Genomic DNA, 18,756 nt, shown 5'->3' with positions numbered 1-18,756 from the left:
ATTGTACAAGTTATGAAATCAAGAATATTTTATGAAACGATAAAAATGTAGAAGGAATATGTTTTGCAGAACTTCGCTATTGTACTATATTATACCATGTAATTCGATAAGAATTTATACCGCATGGTATTTCCAATACGGAATCTCCAGGGAACACAAACGCATACTACAACCGCACATTTTCAATTGCTACCAATTATACACTATCCTCTGGATCACTATGAAACCTCGAAATTAAATAAATGCGATTTTGTAAAATATCTGCAAACGTAGTATTCTATAGCCTTGTAGAAAATTATGGCACCGTGAGCTCGGGTTCGGTAAAAACCCACAAGCACATCTTCTTCGATAGAAATTCTCCGCTGCCAACTCCAACCTTCTATTTTCTCGGAAAAGTATGTCGATACCGAAGCAGAAGGCGAAGCACAAAATACGAAGAAACGAAGGAAACATAAAGACACAGGAGTATCGGCGAGCTCCGTCGGGCGTCCGGTGCATGGTCGGCCATAAAACTCGATCTCTCAATAAATATAGGAGGAACGCAGCGCGAAGTCGCGAGCGTGTACGTTCCTCGTTGGAAAGGGAGGCGAGTGTCCCGTGGAAGGGTCCGGTCGGTTCGCCACAGGGTCCTGGATGAATTCAGGGATCTCGGTGGATCTGCCTTGTGGCTTTCCCTAGTCCGCAACCCTGCTGAGCGTTCCGTTTGCTCTAATTTTAATTAAACCCTTCCTACACAGGATTTCCGTGGTAATCGAGGAGCCAGGCAACGGCCATACTTCATTGGGACACGCTCGACGTGTAATTGCTCCGCGTTGCCCTTTATTCCGCCCCGCCAACATGGCTCGGCCAATTTTATTCCCGTCCGCGGTCCCAGGCCCGCGTATATCAAGCCTCGGCCACAGGCGTACGTGTAATTTTCATTAATACGTGATTTATTCCGGCGACGCGTGATTTATGGAATTATATCGACGCCCGATAGCCGCGTCCTGCCACCACGCCGCCTTCGAGATCTTGCTCGTTACGTCGTTACCCTCGACTTTCCATTATTGCGTTCCGAGCGCTCTACAGGCTTCGTTCGGATTAGTCAAGTTGCCTGAACAATTTACAATTTACATAAGTTCGAGTAACATGAAACTTCGCAAACCTGTCGATTATTATCCTGCGACTTTAATATATTTTACTGTGCGAGGTGCCATTACAGATCGATATGCGAGCCTCTCAATATCGAAACTGATTCGCTCCGCTCTCTGTCAATTTCTCAATTTCGTTACTTTAAGCGTTTTGGATTAACGCCCAATTCTTTAGAAGTGAATTACCTGCAATTTGTTGTAAGAAGATGGTGAATTTCAAGACGAATTTAAGAAATGGTGTTCGCAACATGTTCGTTTCTTTCTGCTTTCTAATTTATGGAGTCGATCGATGCGGCTACCAAAAGGCTCGTACACTACGCCGTTACATCATGCGTGCAAATCGTTCACATTATCGAAAATTTGTTCTCGTTACACGGCTGCGTATTATATGATGACGTAAACAGCAGTATGTATATTTCGGATTACACGAGCGGTTTCTAGTTTATCGCCAAGTACAGACGTAAAAGTACGTAAGTTAATGTACAAGAAGCTGGTCCACGTCCATCACTTTCGCTCATTAATATCCACATCAACGAAAATTTTCATCGCTATTATTACACACATTCGATAGAAACGTCACTCGTCCAATCAAACGAGTCCCTTTTGTCTAGCCCTATCAACACCTGGAAGGGAAAAGCGAGCGCGGTTGCTGCTACTGCAACGTACTACCAAAAACACATCCATAGAAACACAAGTTGTCACATCAACTCCAATTATTGCAACTTCGATTAATCTTGCAAAAATGTCTAATGGACGAAGGTCGAAGAACGAAAAAAGTTGGAAGCGGAGGTGTCGGTGTTCGGGTTCGAGGAACGAGCCTCCCGCAAAATACGTTGACCCCGCCCTCTTTTATTTTCCGCACGAGGCTCCGGCTACGCTCACATTTATTTTTCCCCATGGATCTCTTCTCCTTCTACCTTCTCTCTTGGTCTTCTTCTCGTCTGTGGCGCGGCCAGTTAGCAGCGACGGGCGGTTTTGCCGGTAAGGTCCGGTAACGTTTGTTACCATTGCTCGTTTAAATAATCTCGAAACATGCATCCGCGGGACGGAGCGGCCGACTCGTGGATGGCTTTACGATCGACCCTCGTCGTTAATTAAGAGCTTGTAATTATTTAGTGGAGACGCTAGCGCACCCCCGCCGGCATCGAAGCGGTCCCGCTCCCTTGGCAGGCTTGATTTACATTCCTGCGAAGAATGCGAAAGGCCTCGCCTCACTTTGCTCTATTTTCTCCTTTTCTTTTATTTTTCACCGTCGTCTCTGTGTCCTGTCTGCTCGTCCTGTTTCACAGTCGTCTCCCTCTTCTCGGACGCGCAACGACGATGACAAGAGCGATGCCCTCACGAACATCAGATTCGATTTCATAAAATTCGTCACAACATCTTTGAACATCGTGAACGCTTTGAGGAAGATTCATGCGACTATCCCAAGCATGTTCAAGCACATTATTATAGGAATCTGCAGAAAGTTTCAAACATATTGTATCGTACTTTGGCAAGCGTATTTGTTTTTTCTACCAATGTCTTCGATCAGGCAGCCACATGCCCTTGGTCTACCAGTTGTCGAAGATCTACTTGAATGTTCTGAGTCTGCAAGGTAGGAATTACAGGGTCTAATCTGTCGAATTACTCGCAGACGATATTCTCACGAAGAGTACCTTCTTCGCAAACAATACAAACTTTGTTTTCTGTCTGTCTCTTCATGAAATGTACATACGACACAGAATAAATAATACGTATACGTACAAATTATGTTAAAATCGTTTAATCCGAAGCTATCAGAATTTCGAGTACCAGAATCTCTTCTACAAGCGACAGAAAAAAAAGAAAAAAAGATAAAAATTGCAGAAATTTGTACAACTGGTATTAAAATACGTAAACGAAAATTTCCACGTCGAGGCACCAAATTGTGACACGTTGACGCAAAAGTCAAGTGGAAAATTAAAAGTTGCAGGGGAATTCGGTCCACCTGCGAAACACGTAGCCATCAACCATCCTCTACGAGGACGAGAACGACACCAAACGAATCGCGTTCGCGTAAATCCCGTGGGACGCGAACCGCTGAGATAAATCAGCCAGGACGCCGGGTGAAATCGACGGAAACACGATTCGGCGCGATCAAAGGACCCTCTACAAATTGAAACAAATCAGCCGGCTAATAATAATTAATCCGCGGGCCGCATTAATTATCGAATGCCGCCCGAGTCGTCCGCCTTCTTCTTCGTTCCCCCACGCCGTCTTTTTCTTGCACAGCGCGCGCGCGCGTATGAAATCTTCTTGCTGGGTCGCAGCACGAGAACATGCGCGCATTTTTGCGCCAGCACAGCTCCGGTGTACGCGATAATGCGACCTCGAACGCCGCGTATACCGAATGTTGAGCTCTCAATTACGCCCGCAGAGTTATGACGCGCCCTTCCACCCCCTCGATTCTCCTTTGTGTTATATCTCCCTAACAAAGTGGCCTGAAACAAAGTGGAAGGAGGCGGAGGGAGAGAGAGAAAGAGAGAGGAATAGCCGCGGGTCAGGCTCGAGATCGCATCTTCATTAACGGCTATTAATTGTCAAAATGTGCCACATAATTCAGCGCGTGCGAACGAGCAGCCAACCTTCCCCCCTCGACGATTCCAGACGAGAGTTTAAACTTAACGCGGTCAATTGATTTCTAATGGGAACCGGCCTCAGGGTAGTCCGTTTCAGAGTTTCGTCTCGGTATTTTTGGTCCATGCGAGATAGAGCGTAAGTTATTGGGTCAATACAGTCAAGGAGAAAAATAAGTAGACGAGCAGTGGAAATGGGTGGAAACAAGGTGTCGTTAAATACAGTTTGTTCACGTAAAAATATAAATACTAATTTCAATTATTTGCTGAATATGATAGCATATAAGGAGATACAGTAGACAGAAGTTGAATGTACTAGTTACAGTTCGATCGAGTATCACAAAGTAGAGACAAGTTCGTATAATAAACCACTATTCGTTGATTTATATTTTCCTGAGGTTTGTGGAAGACGAACGTACTAGTTGAACGTACCGTGACAGGATAAATCTTCTCAATTACGAAAAAGATACAAAAGAGACAATTTGTCTTTTGACAAGTCACACGATATCCTGACAGATATCGCTCTACGAAATCTTACGTTAGTCTATCCTTCGCATCATTTGAAAAGTTAATAAATCCAGAGTTAGGAAATCACGGTAATCCATCTCCGTCTGATACGTAGTTGTCGAGAAACCTAAACCATGCAAAACGTGAACGATTTGAATACTAGAAAACTTGGATACGCGAAACACCTCTAAAATGTAATCGTCAAAGGACCGCACCGAGTAGGACCTCCGCATCTCCCGCTAGAGGCGCGTTCATTGAAACGCGACGTGGCACGCAAACAGAGTTGCACGGCTCGGTAACGAGAGAAAGAGAGCTGACTCGATGATTTCCCGACTCGATGACCGTGTATCCGACGCGACGTAATCGCAGGGCGTTTCGGATGACGCGATTACACGGGCCTGTAACTCTGCAGAGCCGGGTCGGCCTCTGTTGTTCGCCCACCCTCGAAGCTCGAATCGCTGGAAAAACCGCGTAATGACAGCGTCCGCCCCGCAACAACCTTCCTCGCGGTAATTCACCGGCCAGCAACACTTCGCGTTGCTCTTTAGTTCGATATCTCACGCGAGAAACCGAGGGAAAAAGCGTTGCGCTGGAACCACGGCAGGGGGTGGTCGAGCAAACACAATGGGGGTGGGATTGTTCACAGAGCTGGTACGCGGCTTAATTGGCCTGATAGAACCGATTCTGATCCTCCACGAGCCTTTGCACCGGGCCCCGTGGCCAACGTTGGATAAAAGCAATAACTTAAACGAAAGGTCGGAGGGTGAACTTATCGTACTCAAGAACCAACTATGGAAATCTGCGGTTGGGTAGGTTTAGGAAAGGATATAAAGGGTTGAGATGGGGAATACGTGAAATTGCGATTGTGAGTGTAATAGAATATCGTTTGAGCCGCTTATTCGCCAAGTCGGTTAACTCTACGAAATAAACGGTAGAGAAAATCGATGAAATTATCTAAGACCAAATGCTTCGCTAGTAAGATTTTGAAAGTTTCTAAAAGCGAAGTTAATTAGTTTGAGTACAAGTGAGAAATATCATATTCTTCTCGGTTATTTTCTCTGGAGCGATTCTTCTCCCTGTCAAACAGGTTCGAGAGTATTTCTGGAGTAAAATTGCTACTCGTTCCGTGAAAATTGCGATGCGTATCTCCTCCTATTTATTAGGATTTAAGAGAACACTATTGAATAATGCTTGCGAGTTTTCTAAGCGGGCAGTTCTGGAACCTATAAAACGAGAACGGAGTCTGTATTTTGACGTTGTTACAAGACTCGAGTAATTGATAGGTAGGTATAAGTATAGCATTTTTGTTATTTGTTTATCGGTAATTTATTAAGAGGAGGACGAAAGGAGGTAAGAGTTAAACGAAAATTCAGTCTGAGAGAAAATCACTGCGTCGGTTATTAGTCGCGATACACTTCGTTTCTCTTAAATATACCGCAATCGGAGGAAAAATCATCGTTAAACGTGTATCGTGACGTGTGTGTGAACCGTTTGCGTGCCCAGTTACATCTCAATGAATACTGCCGCGAAGTCAAGAGCCGAGGAATTATTCTCGCCGACCCGGTCGCTCCGATTTTTCCTTCTCTTATATAAACAAATTATCCGGTAAATGCGATTAAGCGGCTTAGCATACGTTACAGACGTATCGTTAATCGAAACTCTAAAGTTAAAAACACTCGTGACTCTTGCACATATATTGGCCGAGCCAAACTTTCATGGCTTCCATCGGGTTTGAGTATTCTTGAGAATCTGGTCTTGAGCTACGAGATACGTACTTGTAATTTCAAAGGCACCATCGATATTTTTATCGAGATTCCAGACATTCGATTCGGGAAATTAGTCGAGAAATTCATGCAAGTACAGCAATCTTAAAAACAAAGAGAGAAACGCCGTCGAGATTTTTATTCAAATCCCAGAAAAATACAATTCCGGGCGTACGATATATGCCCGGATCTCTCAGAAGACACGATGATCGGTTCCTTCAATCAAAGTGCGGAGGAAAATGACGACTACGAACACAATTTTCTAAAATCTAGCATGGAATTTTTCAATTTTTATACCACGCCTCTGTGATAAATAATTTCATGAAAATAAGTCGCTTGTTTTTTAAAACGTTAAACAGCATAACTTCGTGAAAAATGGGGACCGATCAATCTGACTTTTGACTGGCTCACACGTAGAACAGTCAGAAAAACTCCGAGTTCTCAAGGAGCAATTGAAGATCATCGTAAGAAGGGCGTGCGATGGGAACAAGGAAAAGCGTGCTCGGTTCCGAGCGATCGTCCCTTGAAATTTGTTTACAAGAAACGCGAGATTGTAACGCGTTTCCCCCTTTTGTTGGAGACGCGAGATCATCGGATCGGAAAATCATCATCCGTCGTTTCCTGCAATTACGATCCTATGCACAAAAGCGTTCGCGTGCGTTTCAGCTCATACAGTCATCGTGTGTCGGGAAATCATCATCCGTCATTTTTTTTCCTCCGCTTCTCCGCTCTTTTTCTTTCGTTTCTCCTTTATTCCAATCATAATACCTCCTTTTTTACTATCTTCGTTACACTCGCGTGCGTGTTGGATGCCTGCGTGCAGATCGCATTTTGGAACGCGTTCACCGGGGGTTGAACGATATCGCTCTGTTCCGGATAGAGAGGCAAATGGCTTCTTTTCCCTTTAATCCGCTCCTTCTCCTGATTTTGCCGCGCTTGTTTACCCTCCGTGCTCGTTATTCTAATTCTGACCACTGCCATGATCGTTCTAACGTGATTCGTCGAGCATCTATTAGGAGCGATTTTAAAGTAGCTAAGGACCAGTGAAATCATTATGAGACGAATGTAGAGCGTGTAGACTCGAGACGGCTGATGAGGATTGTTATTTATTACGAATTATTATTACCAGAATTATTATTACGAAGGATTGTTATTTGACTGGATTTGTGGGAAATTTAAGCACCGAAAAAAGTATAGAAATACTTGAAGTACCAAGTTGTAACATAGAAAATTTCGCACTTGATTCTATCAATTTTCTAAATATTTTCTTCTTCGACGAATATTTTTATTTTCATACAACATTTTGCATGCACTTTCAAAGTCGTGGCTAACTTTCCTTTCTGTATATGATTCGAAGCTTTTAACTATTCATACACGAGGTGCTACAGAAAGTTGATGCAACAGTAGCACGTGTTCGTAAAGATATGAATACGACATTGAATATGACGGACAACCCCATTTCGGTCGACTATATAATAATAATAAATTTAATATATATAATAAGTTCTATAATAAATTATATATATGTAGTAACTTAATGGGTCTTAGAGTAAGGACAAGTAATGATGTTTTGGTTTAACAAGCAATACTCAATACAACGAACTGATTATAATATCGTCTTACTTCTTATTATCATACTCGGCTCTCAACTTTCCGATTCGTACTCTTCGGCTTCTGCACTCACACTCTCCAGCTTCTGCACTCACTCTTCCTGACTTCTCAACTAACACTGTACGACTTCTAACTGGCACTCTGTCTCTAGCATCCCTTTGTCTTTTTCGCCCCACCACGCATGTGTTCCGCAAACACCCGTGGCCAAGGTCACGTAGGCCTTTTTTACGAAACTATTCACTTGAAAGGACCGACGACACATTGATGGACCCAACGACGCCTCGGCTCTCGCGACATTGTTTATGGTTCGACCGATATCTTAGACCTTTTTCTCCACGATACTACACATATATAAATATATATATAAATAAATTGTATAATAAATATATAATAAAAATATAAATAATAAATTCCAATACCGATTCGTGCCAATATACAACGAAGATGAATCATTCGACTGAATTGTCTATTACGAGTAATTAAAATGTATACAGCGTGAAGGAACTATTCGACGATGAATCAACGTAACAAGCATTCTAGAATAAATTATACTGTTCCTACATCGGCTCGACCTTTCGATAATTATGTATATCCAATTATATCAAACTATCTGAAAGGATCTCCAATATTCGAAGAAACCTAATCACGAACAGAGCCTATATACGTACGTATATACGAGTTATTGGAACGTTAACTAGACTAGATAATCGCGAAAGTCTACTGAAAAATGTACGTCCATGGTGTACTAGGGGAAAAAGCCGCGTTAGCTCGGACAAGGGGGATGATGATTGCGTAAACGTGACACGTAGAACGAAGTTGACGGACCTGGCGTGACCAGCGAGTGTTGGGTGTGGACATGAGAAGATAAACCAACACCGAGGGTGTAGGTACTGTGCCTGAAATTACACTGCAACCGGACTACTAATAATACGTTAAAAAACTAAAAACTTGTTCGTGATGAATACTTGCTCCTTGGGAAGTTTACTTTCTTTCAAGGGTTGGCTATTTAACTTTGGATAATTAAAGTGGAAAGAAAATGTCGGAAGTACCTGATGGAAGCCAAGGTAACTTTCTATGCTGTGAGTGGCGAAGAACACTTCGCCGTCGCAGGTCAGTATGAGCAGGAACCCGTTCAGCGCCTGTAACAGACGAATTATTTTGCAAATATTACTGGAGGTTCAATAAACATTCCATCGATATTCCCTAGACCACCTTATTCTCACACTTGTTTCGCGCGATTGAGTTACACAGAATTATTAGCAAAAAAGGAAAAAAAAATTACAAAAAAGCTATCAGTTATTAGCGATAATAAATTTCGTTGTATAATAAAAACAAGGCCGATGATGAAACAAGTTTGTCGAGTCAATTTTACAAGTTACAACGCACATGAAATGTCCGATTTTATCGATTCAGACTGCACTGAATTCTAGAAGAATTCTTTAAAACGATATACAAAATGTTTTACAAAGTCAGAAATATTTATTGAAAGGAAAGATCCAAAAACTTTCGGACATTACGTGCGTTTCAACCTGATAGAAACTACAAGTCAGTTGATTATACTACTGCTGATATAAAACTGCAAAAATATTTCGACAGAGGTCTATAACTAACGAGTTGTAATTTATGAATTTACTATCGAACCCGGATATAATATCCCATGATCATCGACGATACGGAATTAAAAAGAAAGAAAAAAGAAAAAAAAGGGGGGGACGAATAGAGAAGAAAAATTCTCTGTAGCGATAATTCACTTCTAGAAAAGGAGTTGCACAACGAGTGCTCGTTTCCTTTCCGAAAACGGGGAATTGCTGGCCGGGGCGAAAACGTTCCGGAAAGTTTCCCCATTTATCGACGTGGCCGATGGTGTGGTGGCTTTCGAATACCAAAACGAGCTAGAAACTCGAACGGCCGTATCGAAGCCCGAAATATCCGTCCTAGTTTAAACGGTCGGAGGCTAGAAACGAGTGCGGGGGAATCGGTCGTTTAAAGTACTTGTCTGCTAGCCCGTTTCCCGAGCTAAATGTGTATTGTTTTGTTTTATTTCGACCCGTTGCCGTAGGTGCCCGTGCCAGGTACTACGTCCGACTGGTTTTATTGGTCGGAAATATGAAGAGAACTCTGATACTCAGACCTCCTCGCGTTAATTTATGAAAGATCTTTCTTTTGCTTTAGCTTCGAGGTATTTTTTGTTTCATGGAATAGACGATTCTTTTATTGGCAGATAAATAGAAACAATCGAGCTCTATCGTATTTTTCTGGGTTAGGAAATTTTTAGATTTTTGGCGCTTGGCAGTTGAAAGACATTGAGGGGAAGGTTATTCGAATGGAATTTAATATTTAAAAAGTATCATTGGGAATTGGGAACGCTTGCAAATTGAATGTTCGACTTGAATGCTTCGGAACTTGCTTTATGACATTTATGAAGTTTACGCGTGCAAATAAAACGCAAATCGTAGAGCGTTGTGAAAATTTGTCAATATTTCAGTAGCATGGATTGCACGGCACATTGAAGAAAAATTTCTCGAAGAAGTAAGAATTACATAATAAAATCTGCGTGTATAAACTTGGCCACCGATGAATGACTTGACATCAGTCTCAGTAGCTGACTCGGGATTTATCGTAATAGAACTACTTGCTCAAATAGCTTTACTTCGAAGTAGCTACTTTAATTTATCTGATCCTTATTTACTACGACCTAAATTCTAAGCCTAAACGAAATTTAACATTCAGTGCCAAATTCAACAATTTAACGCTGAAGATAGGATCCGTGGGATCGCGTATGACGTCTAACAGACAACCCGTGTACCAGTTTGCTCTAGCAGAAACCGAACGCTTCGAAATTGAATACTTGCTAATTAATCCGAATTCAATGTCAGAGAATCGGAGGATTGCGAATTGAAATACTGCGAGTATCGAGAAATTCGCCAAGGTTCACCGACAGGGTAGGGACACCATAACCGATAATGTCGGGGGATGGTTATCGAAGCGATCGCATGCGCGACGGATGCTGCGATTTGATTGGTTGATCCAGAGGGTGGGTTTCTCTCTGGTCGCTCGCGTCAATACGGATCCGCGTGGAGGGCGAGTTTCCCCGAGCTTCAATCAACCCCCTGTACCACGAATATAAGCTGTAATAGGATTTTCTCGCTACCTGCCTACGCTTCTTCCCTTCGAAATGGCCGACATGGCCATTTCTGTAAACCGTGCCATCCCCCGTGGGATTCCGTCTAATCGGCGCGATTGCATCCTCCGCCAAACCCATCCAACGATAAGGAAAACGCTAATAAAATAAAAATTAATGAAAATTCGGCCAATCCAACTTATCAAACCAATATTTGAAGTCCAATCTTTCAACCAATTGAAGACTCCGATGAACTAAAAATTAATAAAAGATCAAACGATCCACGAATGAGATCAAATAAGAATTCATAGAAATAATATTCGATTATTAATCAAATAATATTAATATTCAAAGTCCAATCTGTCGAGCAACAGAAGATCTTGACGAAACGAAAATTAGAAATTTCCTTGTTATTACTCGACGCACGTTTATGCGAATTTTATATTTTTACCAGACAAACGAAATCTATCGAGATACCTTTCATTCGCTAAATATTGTAAAGAATCTTTTTTATATATTTCTGTACATATATTAATTTTATATATTTCTTTAAGTTTTCCAAAAATGCCTATTCGCGCATTACCAATCCAAGAAAATAAAAAAAAAAAGAAAGAAAAAGGAAGAATAAAAAGAGGAGGAAGGCAAAGGAGAACAGTATTTCTCGTATCGTTTACACGAGGCTGAGTTCACGGTTGACACGATCCAGGAAGAGCAGCGAAGGGTGAAAACGAGAGAGGACAAGGGGCCAGAAAAGAAAATCGATGGATTTTTATTTCTCGCGTGTGTTGGCCGGCAGCGAATCAGTCGCGTGCCGAGTGTGCGAGTACTCGCGTGTTCCGTCCAAGCGTGAACTTCTAATACCCCTTCATCCTCACCTTGACTCTGGTGTATTAGCGGGTCGCCAATAATACTTCACGCACGAAATCTTTCCATTTTCTTCGCTCATGCAACTAGAAGTCACGGGCACGGACACGGGCCGTGGCACGATCGTTCGGTATGCAGAGCCTACGAATAACCTCAATCGGAATTACATCTCCTTCGATACTCTCTCCTTCCTCTCTCTCTCTCTCTCTCTCTTTCTTCCTAATAACCATTTTTCCTTTAATTTGCTTTCCATTCGTTCACGTTGTTAACACTTTAAACCGTATGAGTAATTGTCGGTGAATCTGTAAATTATTGTTTATAGGAAATTTATTGGAATTTCTGTTTATTATGAACGTAGAAGGGATGACACTTAGTTGGAATTTGAATGATTTTTCGTAAGCTTGGATGCGGAAGACTTTCGAATGAAAAGCTCTGAAAATGGTAAGAAAACTTTTCTTTTGCGAAACTGCAGTCTTTGAAATTGAAAACGTTCGAGCTGCAAGTACAGTTATCAAATAACAGCACGCTATATGGTACGGGAGATTACTCGGTTTACGAATATTGCCTTATTATTATTTTTTACGCACGAGGTCATTAACAATTAATTAAGGAAGCGGCGTGAAAGTGCGGTATTATTAAAAAAGAAAAAGGGGGAAAGATTCAACGAAGGAAAAAATGGGGATAAAACGTTAACGCTGCAAGGATATCGCGTTTCTTTTGATCGCCACTTCGCAGAGCTCTCGCGGATTGATAGCGCGCAACTCGCGTGCCACTTCACAGTCAGAATTTATAGTTCCTTTATTATTTCGACTAAGCTGCTCTTAAGTTTCCGCACACGTAACTCGCTTCCAATTTTTCGAGCCACGATCTAATCGGCCAAGTATATCTGCTTCTTAGCATATTTCCCTCCTATCGCATACAATTTACCTTTGTTTTTATCCGTCGTTTGTTTTTCCCTTGCTCGAAAACGCTACGAATTTCACAACAATTTCGCAACATTTACATTTCGTCTCCGAAGCATTCAATTGGCGAAATTTCAGTCCGATACGACGAAAGCTTTTAACATGAAAGCTTCGAATTCTCGAAGATTTCAATTCGGAAGTTCTCGATCTCGAGCGCTTTCAATTCCAATGCTTTCGACCTGGAAAAGTTTCAATTCAGGAGTTCTCGAATTCGAAAGCGTCTAACTTAAAAACTTTCGATTCTAAAATACAGAATTCGCAAGTGTCCCGTTTCCTTCATTCGAATCTAAAAAAAAAAATCATTTCTATTCAAATCAACATCGGTCGTCCGCTTGTATCTACATAAAAATAAAAAATCAATCAATCTGAGATCTAAGCTTTAGGACTGAACTTTAGAAAAACGTTAAGCTCGATGGTTGGTTTTGCTATATCTGTTGAACATTAAACGGCAATTTGTATTTCTTCTAGTTTCTGTGTGATCGCAGGTGTAACAGATATTTATCGGAAGACAACGTTCACCGTAATAAATTAGATACCGAGATAAAAGATTCCACTATTAATTGTAACGTGATTCCTCTTAATTCATGTAAAGCCTAATGAATTTTTGTATGTAAATCAGATAATAGACACACGTTTTTTGCATCGCGGAATTTCATTAATACAAACAAAAGGAAATCTTTATTCGGGGGAGGGGATCCGTTTAGAGCTACTAAATGCAATTACGTTGCGATTTAATTAACACATGATTCATTACGAGTCGGCAATTAACTCGCACTTCATATGGCACAGTACATAAATCAACTAAGTAAATATATGTTCTGCGATATCGATTACACTCCCTGTTGTCTGTTTTGTATAATAATATATCTATTACTTGCGATGCATTGGATAGCGAACAATAACGTTTTACCTTTCGCAATGTACATTTATCAGAAAAATTATTGCGCCGGTGAAAACCTGTTCGTAGTTTCTTCAGGGATTAATAAATTCCTTCACAAGCGAGAAACGCGGTAGAATAGGTTTCAATATGGAATTTTTTCGCATTCTAGGCTCGCAAAATTGGAAGCTTCCGACTCGAGTACTTTTGAATCGAACGACCCCAACTTGAAAGCGCTCGATTTAAGTGCGTCCAATTTGAAAGCATTCGACCTGGGAGCGTGCAATTTTTAAACTTCTCACTTGTAGCGTTCAATTTAAAAACTTTTAATTTGGAGGAGTGCTATCTGACATTTTTCGACCTGAGAATACTCAATTTGCAAGCCTTCGACTTGACAGCGTCCAATATCTAAAAGCATTCGATTTTCATTGAATAATTATGAACGCTATCGTATATATTACACAGGGCACAATCGGTATTTATCTTCTGCCTGTATTTTAAAACTCTGTCTACTGTTCTGGAATAAAGTCACTTCGGATTACAGTTCATTCTGCTTCGCAGCCAGACGCGAATGAAAACTAGTCCTCAGTAACGCAAACTGATTTTACGACAAGAGTTAGTTAAGACTTTATATAGCTCATTAACGCACAGGCAATTAAGCAGCCTATTGAACAGTAATGTTTTTCGTAAGGGACGACTTAATTAACGAAATAGGGGGAGTAATCGCGAGAGCCGCCGGCAGAACACGTGGAAAACGATATATTCATAAAATTATTGCCAGGTCGCGTTCGTGCTCCGTGACGAAGGAATGGCCGTTATCGGCGACGTACGCACGAACGACAAAGCTACAGTTGCTAAAGCTGTCGAGGTTGACGGGCCACGCGAAACGAGATCAGACAGATTCTTCCGCTCTGACGAATTACATCCCGAAAGGCACTCTGAATATCGGTCTAGATAATTGCGATTAAACGTTCACGTGTTTCTCGAGTGAAATTTCTTTGCCTCACATATGCTTTATTTCGAACGTGCTAAGTTCGAAGGTGTTCGAGTCGCAGGTGCGAGGATTTCACTTTCGCGATGCCATAGTTGTTAATTAAACAATTAAAAATGAATTTAAAAAGCCTCGTTTAAATTGTATCTTTGGGATTCGAGACACGTAAATTCGGAAGCTTTCACGTTCTATTAGAAAATGAGAATTCGCATTTGTAAGTATTCGACCTAACATTTTAATTACAAGGGTGCAAAATATTCAACTCAACGACGTTTTACTCCAACGCGTTTGAACAGAAGCAAATTTCAAGCAAATATCTATCGATGAGATTTGAACACAAAATTCCAAGAAATCGAGATCGGTGTTAAATCGATGATTTCGTTGCGCCATCAATCATCTCGTCCAAAATCAACGACAGAGGAAAAAATGTCCCGGGTTAAATACATGAATGATAAGACGCAAGAAATAATAATATGAACGATAATGGTTTGCTCGATGGGTTTCATGCTCGAGCGTGATTAATTATGGACACCGGAAGGGTAGCTTGAGCCACGTTCGCGAAACTAATACTCGCGAGGCAACGGGACCTTTTTCGTCGAAAAAAAATCAAGACGGCATTTTTTTCGCGTCTGAACTAAGCAAGATGGCTAGACAGCGTGCTTCCGGGAAACGTCCGCCGACGAAAGTCGCTCGACGACGTTTTATGCCCGCGAATGATTAATCGTATCTGCATCTATCCGCAGCGAGGACACTTGTTTCTGCGGCAAGCATCGAAATTTCATTTGTTCCGGCGATTAAGACTTCTAGTGTGTCAGACGGAATGAGAAAAGAATGAAAGGACACAATGGAAGAATAAAAGAAGTTAAGGGGATGAAAGAAACACCTGCGTCCTCTATCGCGATTCAACTAATAACGTTAACGAAATTCTACAAGTTACAAGCCGATAAACTCAATCGCATAATAGTGGCAAGTTTAACGATATCGAAGAAATAAAGTTCTGTGAGTAAATTCTACAAATTACAAACCAACTGATTATTCTGCTTAATAGTAGAACCACCTACGACTGAAATATAAAGCTTGTACATATATCGTGCATATATTTAAAAAAGATCATTCCAAGGATGTAATGACGATTTGTAGTAAATATGCATAATCTTCGTACGAAATATATACATTTATAAAGTTCTATGAAAAATTGCTGATCGCTCGTTTCGATTACTTTGACAGTTCCAGTATTAACGAGATCGTAAAAAAATGATAGAACTGCGAAAGAAACGCCAATAACTTGTAACTTGTCGATTAATTAGTACCATTAGTCGACCAATTACAGCGGAAGATAATAATCCTGATGACAGGTGAGGAAATTAAGATGCCACAGCAGGAAACGAGGAACAGGAAGAGGAATAAAATAGAATAAACTCGTGAAGAGTCATCGAACGAACGATTCGGATGGAATATCGAATCTGGTCGATGCGGAGGATCCATGGCCGGTGTCTCGTCGGTGTCTCGTCGGTGTCGACGCCAGGGTAAGAGCAAATGCTGGCGATACGTAAGGCGCAAAAGGGGGTGGTATCTAAGGGAGGAAAGGAGCACGCGATCAATACGGGAAGGACTAGCGGTGCCAGACCAAGGCGAGCCCCGTCGACCACCAACCTAACCTCATATCATCCCATCCCATGCACCCACCTAACCTACACTTACCTTTGACTCAGCCCGTGTCTCACTGACTCACTACACTTTGCCGATCGCCCCGTTTTCCCTTGCGCCCGGCTTCCGGTTATCAGTCTAAACCGCCGTTACGCTATGAAGGAACGCAATCACGGGCCAGAAATTGCTGTTTCGATGCCACCCTTCCCTCTAAAGAGCTTCAAATGTTTCTTTCAAAACAATCCCACGTTTGTCGTTTCGATAGTACAACTAGCATTCGGAATTATTTATTCGATTATAGGAGAAATGGTTTATAGGCTTGTCTCGAAGGGACGTTGTGACAGGTATACAGAGTGATTCTGTAATAATAACATGTCCATTTTGTTCGATATTCTGTCTTGGATATTGGTTTTAAAAATGAGTTTAGTTTGTGGAAAGGATCGTGTTCGTGTTCACCGTCGATGTCGATTATTTATTAACCGGTGGCTGGTAACATTTTTGTAGAAATATGTAGGAACTATTTAATCATCGTACGTATCTAAAATCTTGCAGGATTGAATTTTTTAAGGACTGTGTAATTTTGCTCTTCTGATTTCATAAAGAAGGCACGACGTATTAAAACTTAATATCGATTTATTCGACGCGTTATTATTCAACCGAAATGTATAAACAATTTTATTTTTCAGATAAACTTTATGGTCATACACGTTCAAAAATCCCTCTCATTCGGTGTTTCGGTTTACCGCTATAAAATGAAACATTCGACGCTGGTAATAACGATAATCAAGTTCCCCGTTAGATGAGGTAACTAAATGAGTTAAACGGAATGCCTATAAATTCTGTATACAAGGTGATCAAAAAATATTCACCCATTTCAAAGTTCAAACTGTTTATAATATTCACTGGTTAAAATAACTTTCTATCCAACTATATTCATTTTCCTAATTATATTCGCAAAAAGAACATTCATAAGATATCGCAGGAAGACGATAAAAATTAATAATAATAACGCGATTGGAAGAATTTCAACGCTACTTTTGATGCACCCTGTACGACAAAAAAAGCAGCCATAGCAACTGGACGATATAAAACAAAAATAATCTGGCTACTTGGAATACCTTCACCTCGTAAACTTCGTTTGCAACATATTTGCCATACCATTCACTATATACAACGCCATTCACAGCGCACACACGGTCATTAACGAGGCAGCATCCGGCGGCTTCACGACAGCCTGGAACGCGGCCGATACGAAAATAAAAGTTCATTTAATCGTCGACAGGCTGCCACTTCCTTGGTCGTGGACGACGCACGCTCGCCTTTTTCTTTGCCGAGCTTCGACACCTGCCCCTGTCGAATCACTCGGCTCCTCTTCGCGCGACGGTTTTCGATCGCAAGTGCAGATTACCCGCCTATCTTGTTTGATTAATCTCGATACCGGCTCTCCGGATGGAATAATGAAACGCGTGCGACTTTGAACAATTTCGAGCGACTTGTCGCTTCCTTTCAAACTTCCTATTAGAACCACTCTACCTTTGGTTTTTATCCAGAAATCGCGTCGATTATACAACGGTGTATTTTCGAAATGTTTTTTCCCGTGGAAAACAGTTTCCATGATTTTTGCAGCGAACAGCGATCGGTGCTTATTAGCACGTAAATACAGTCTTCCTAACTACAGCTATCAATACATATTTCGTTTAATGATATATATCATATATAATGATTAAATAGTCTGAAAGAATGCATTGTCTATGGTAATGACAAAAATGCACATGTCTGTATAGCGTAGTGTCCTGTACTACTGTGACGTTAGAACTGCTAGAGCATTGTTTCTCCCTTTAAATATACTTCTGATATTTAGCATACTGCTAATGGCAATTGTAGACAGTGTAAACGATCAGGCTCTCTGTCATCGTGTTTTACTACGATTGTAGAGACCGAACCTAACACGTCCATTTCACTTCTAGTGTATATTGACTTCTGATGCACTATACATACCTTTTTCTAAATTAACAAAACAAAAAATAAGAGGCAATTGTTCAAGCACTTGTGAATCGTAACGACGAGTGAACGAGTTGAATATAGCGATTTTTAAAAATTGGTAAGAATGATAAACACGCATAATAAACAAATAAGAGAGCGAATATTTCGCTGTTCGTTCGATAGTCAAATAAATTCTACAATGTAAGTGTGCTCCGTGCGAGTTCACCGTCGACTTGAGCAGCAGATCCAAGCTCTTACTTGTTGCTGATGCTTGCATGTCTGCCCGTTTTGCCTCCTGGCTGATTGCTCAACTTCGTCCTGCCTGTTTTCCTGTCGTTCGTCTCGATCGTCCACGAATTTTGTAAAAATCATCCTCGACAATCGATGATCCCGAGTCTCAAGAAAATCGAAGACGAATACACAATTCGCTAGCGGCTTTCTTTTCGCGTAATAACATTACTCGATACCTAGGTCAGACGAATTCGTGGCGCCAGCCCGTATGTGTGCTTCATTTATTTAGTTAGACCAGCTGCAACCTATCTCTTACATAAAGCAATACTAAGCACATCTCTTACGTAACGCGTTAACGATAAAACCGAGTTACTCCTATTTTCGTTAAATAAAAATATAAAATTTAGTTCCCCAATGACCTCGAGTTAACCCAAGAGAAAACTCCACCTGTGGCAAATTTCGCTTATGAAAACTT

General features: G+C 41.2%; 1 protein-coding gene across 1 annotated transcript in view; it reads right to left on the bottom strand.

The window, feature by feature from the left end:
- The window catches only part of LOC100648283 (aryl hydrocarbon receptor protein 1), a 159,787-nt gene that overhangs the window by 13,000 nt on the left and 128,031 nt on the right, over nucleotides 1-18,756 (bottom strand). Inside the window, exon 4 of the mRNA XM_048408168.1 lies at nucleotides 8,655-8,744. Within this exon, the coding sequence (XP_048264125.1) occupies nucleotides 8,655-8,744 (90 nt within the window). The remainder of the gene's footprint in view (nucleotides 1-8,654; nucleotides 8,745-18,756) is intronic.

This window comes from Bombus terrestris, chromosome 8 (assembly GCF_910591885.1).
Source record: "Bombus terrestris chromosome 8, iyBomTerr1.2, whole genome shotgun sequence".
NCBI classification, from domain to species: Eukaryota; Metazoa; Arthropoda; class Insecta; order Hymenoptera; family Apidae; genus Bombus; species Bombus terrestris.
Note: the sequence above shows the minus strand (reverse complement) of the source record. Positions and strands in the feature narration are given on the sequence as shown.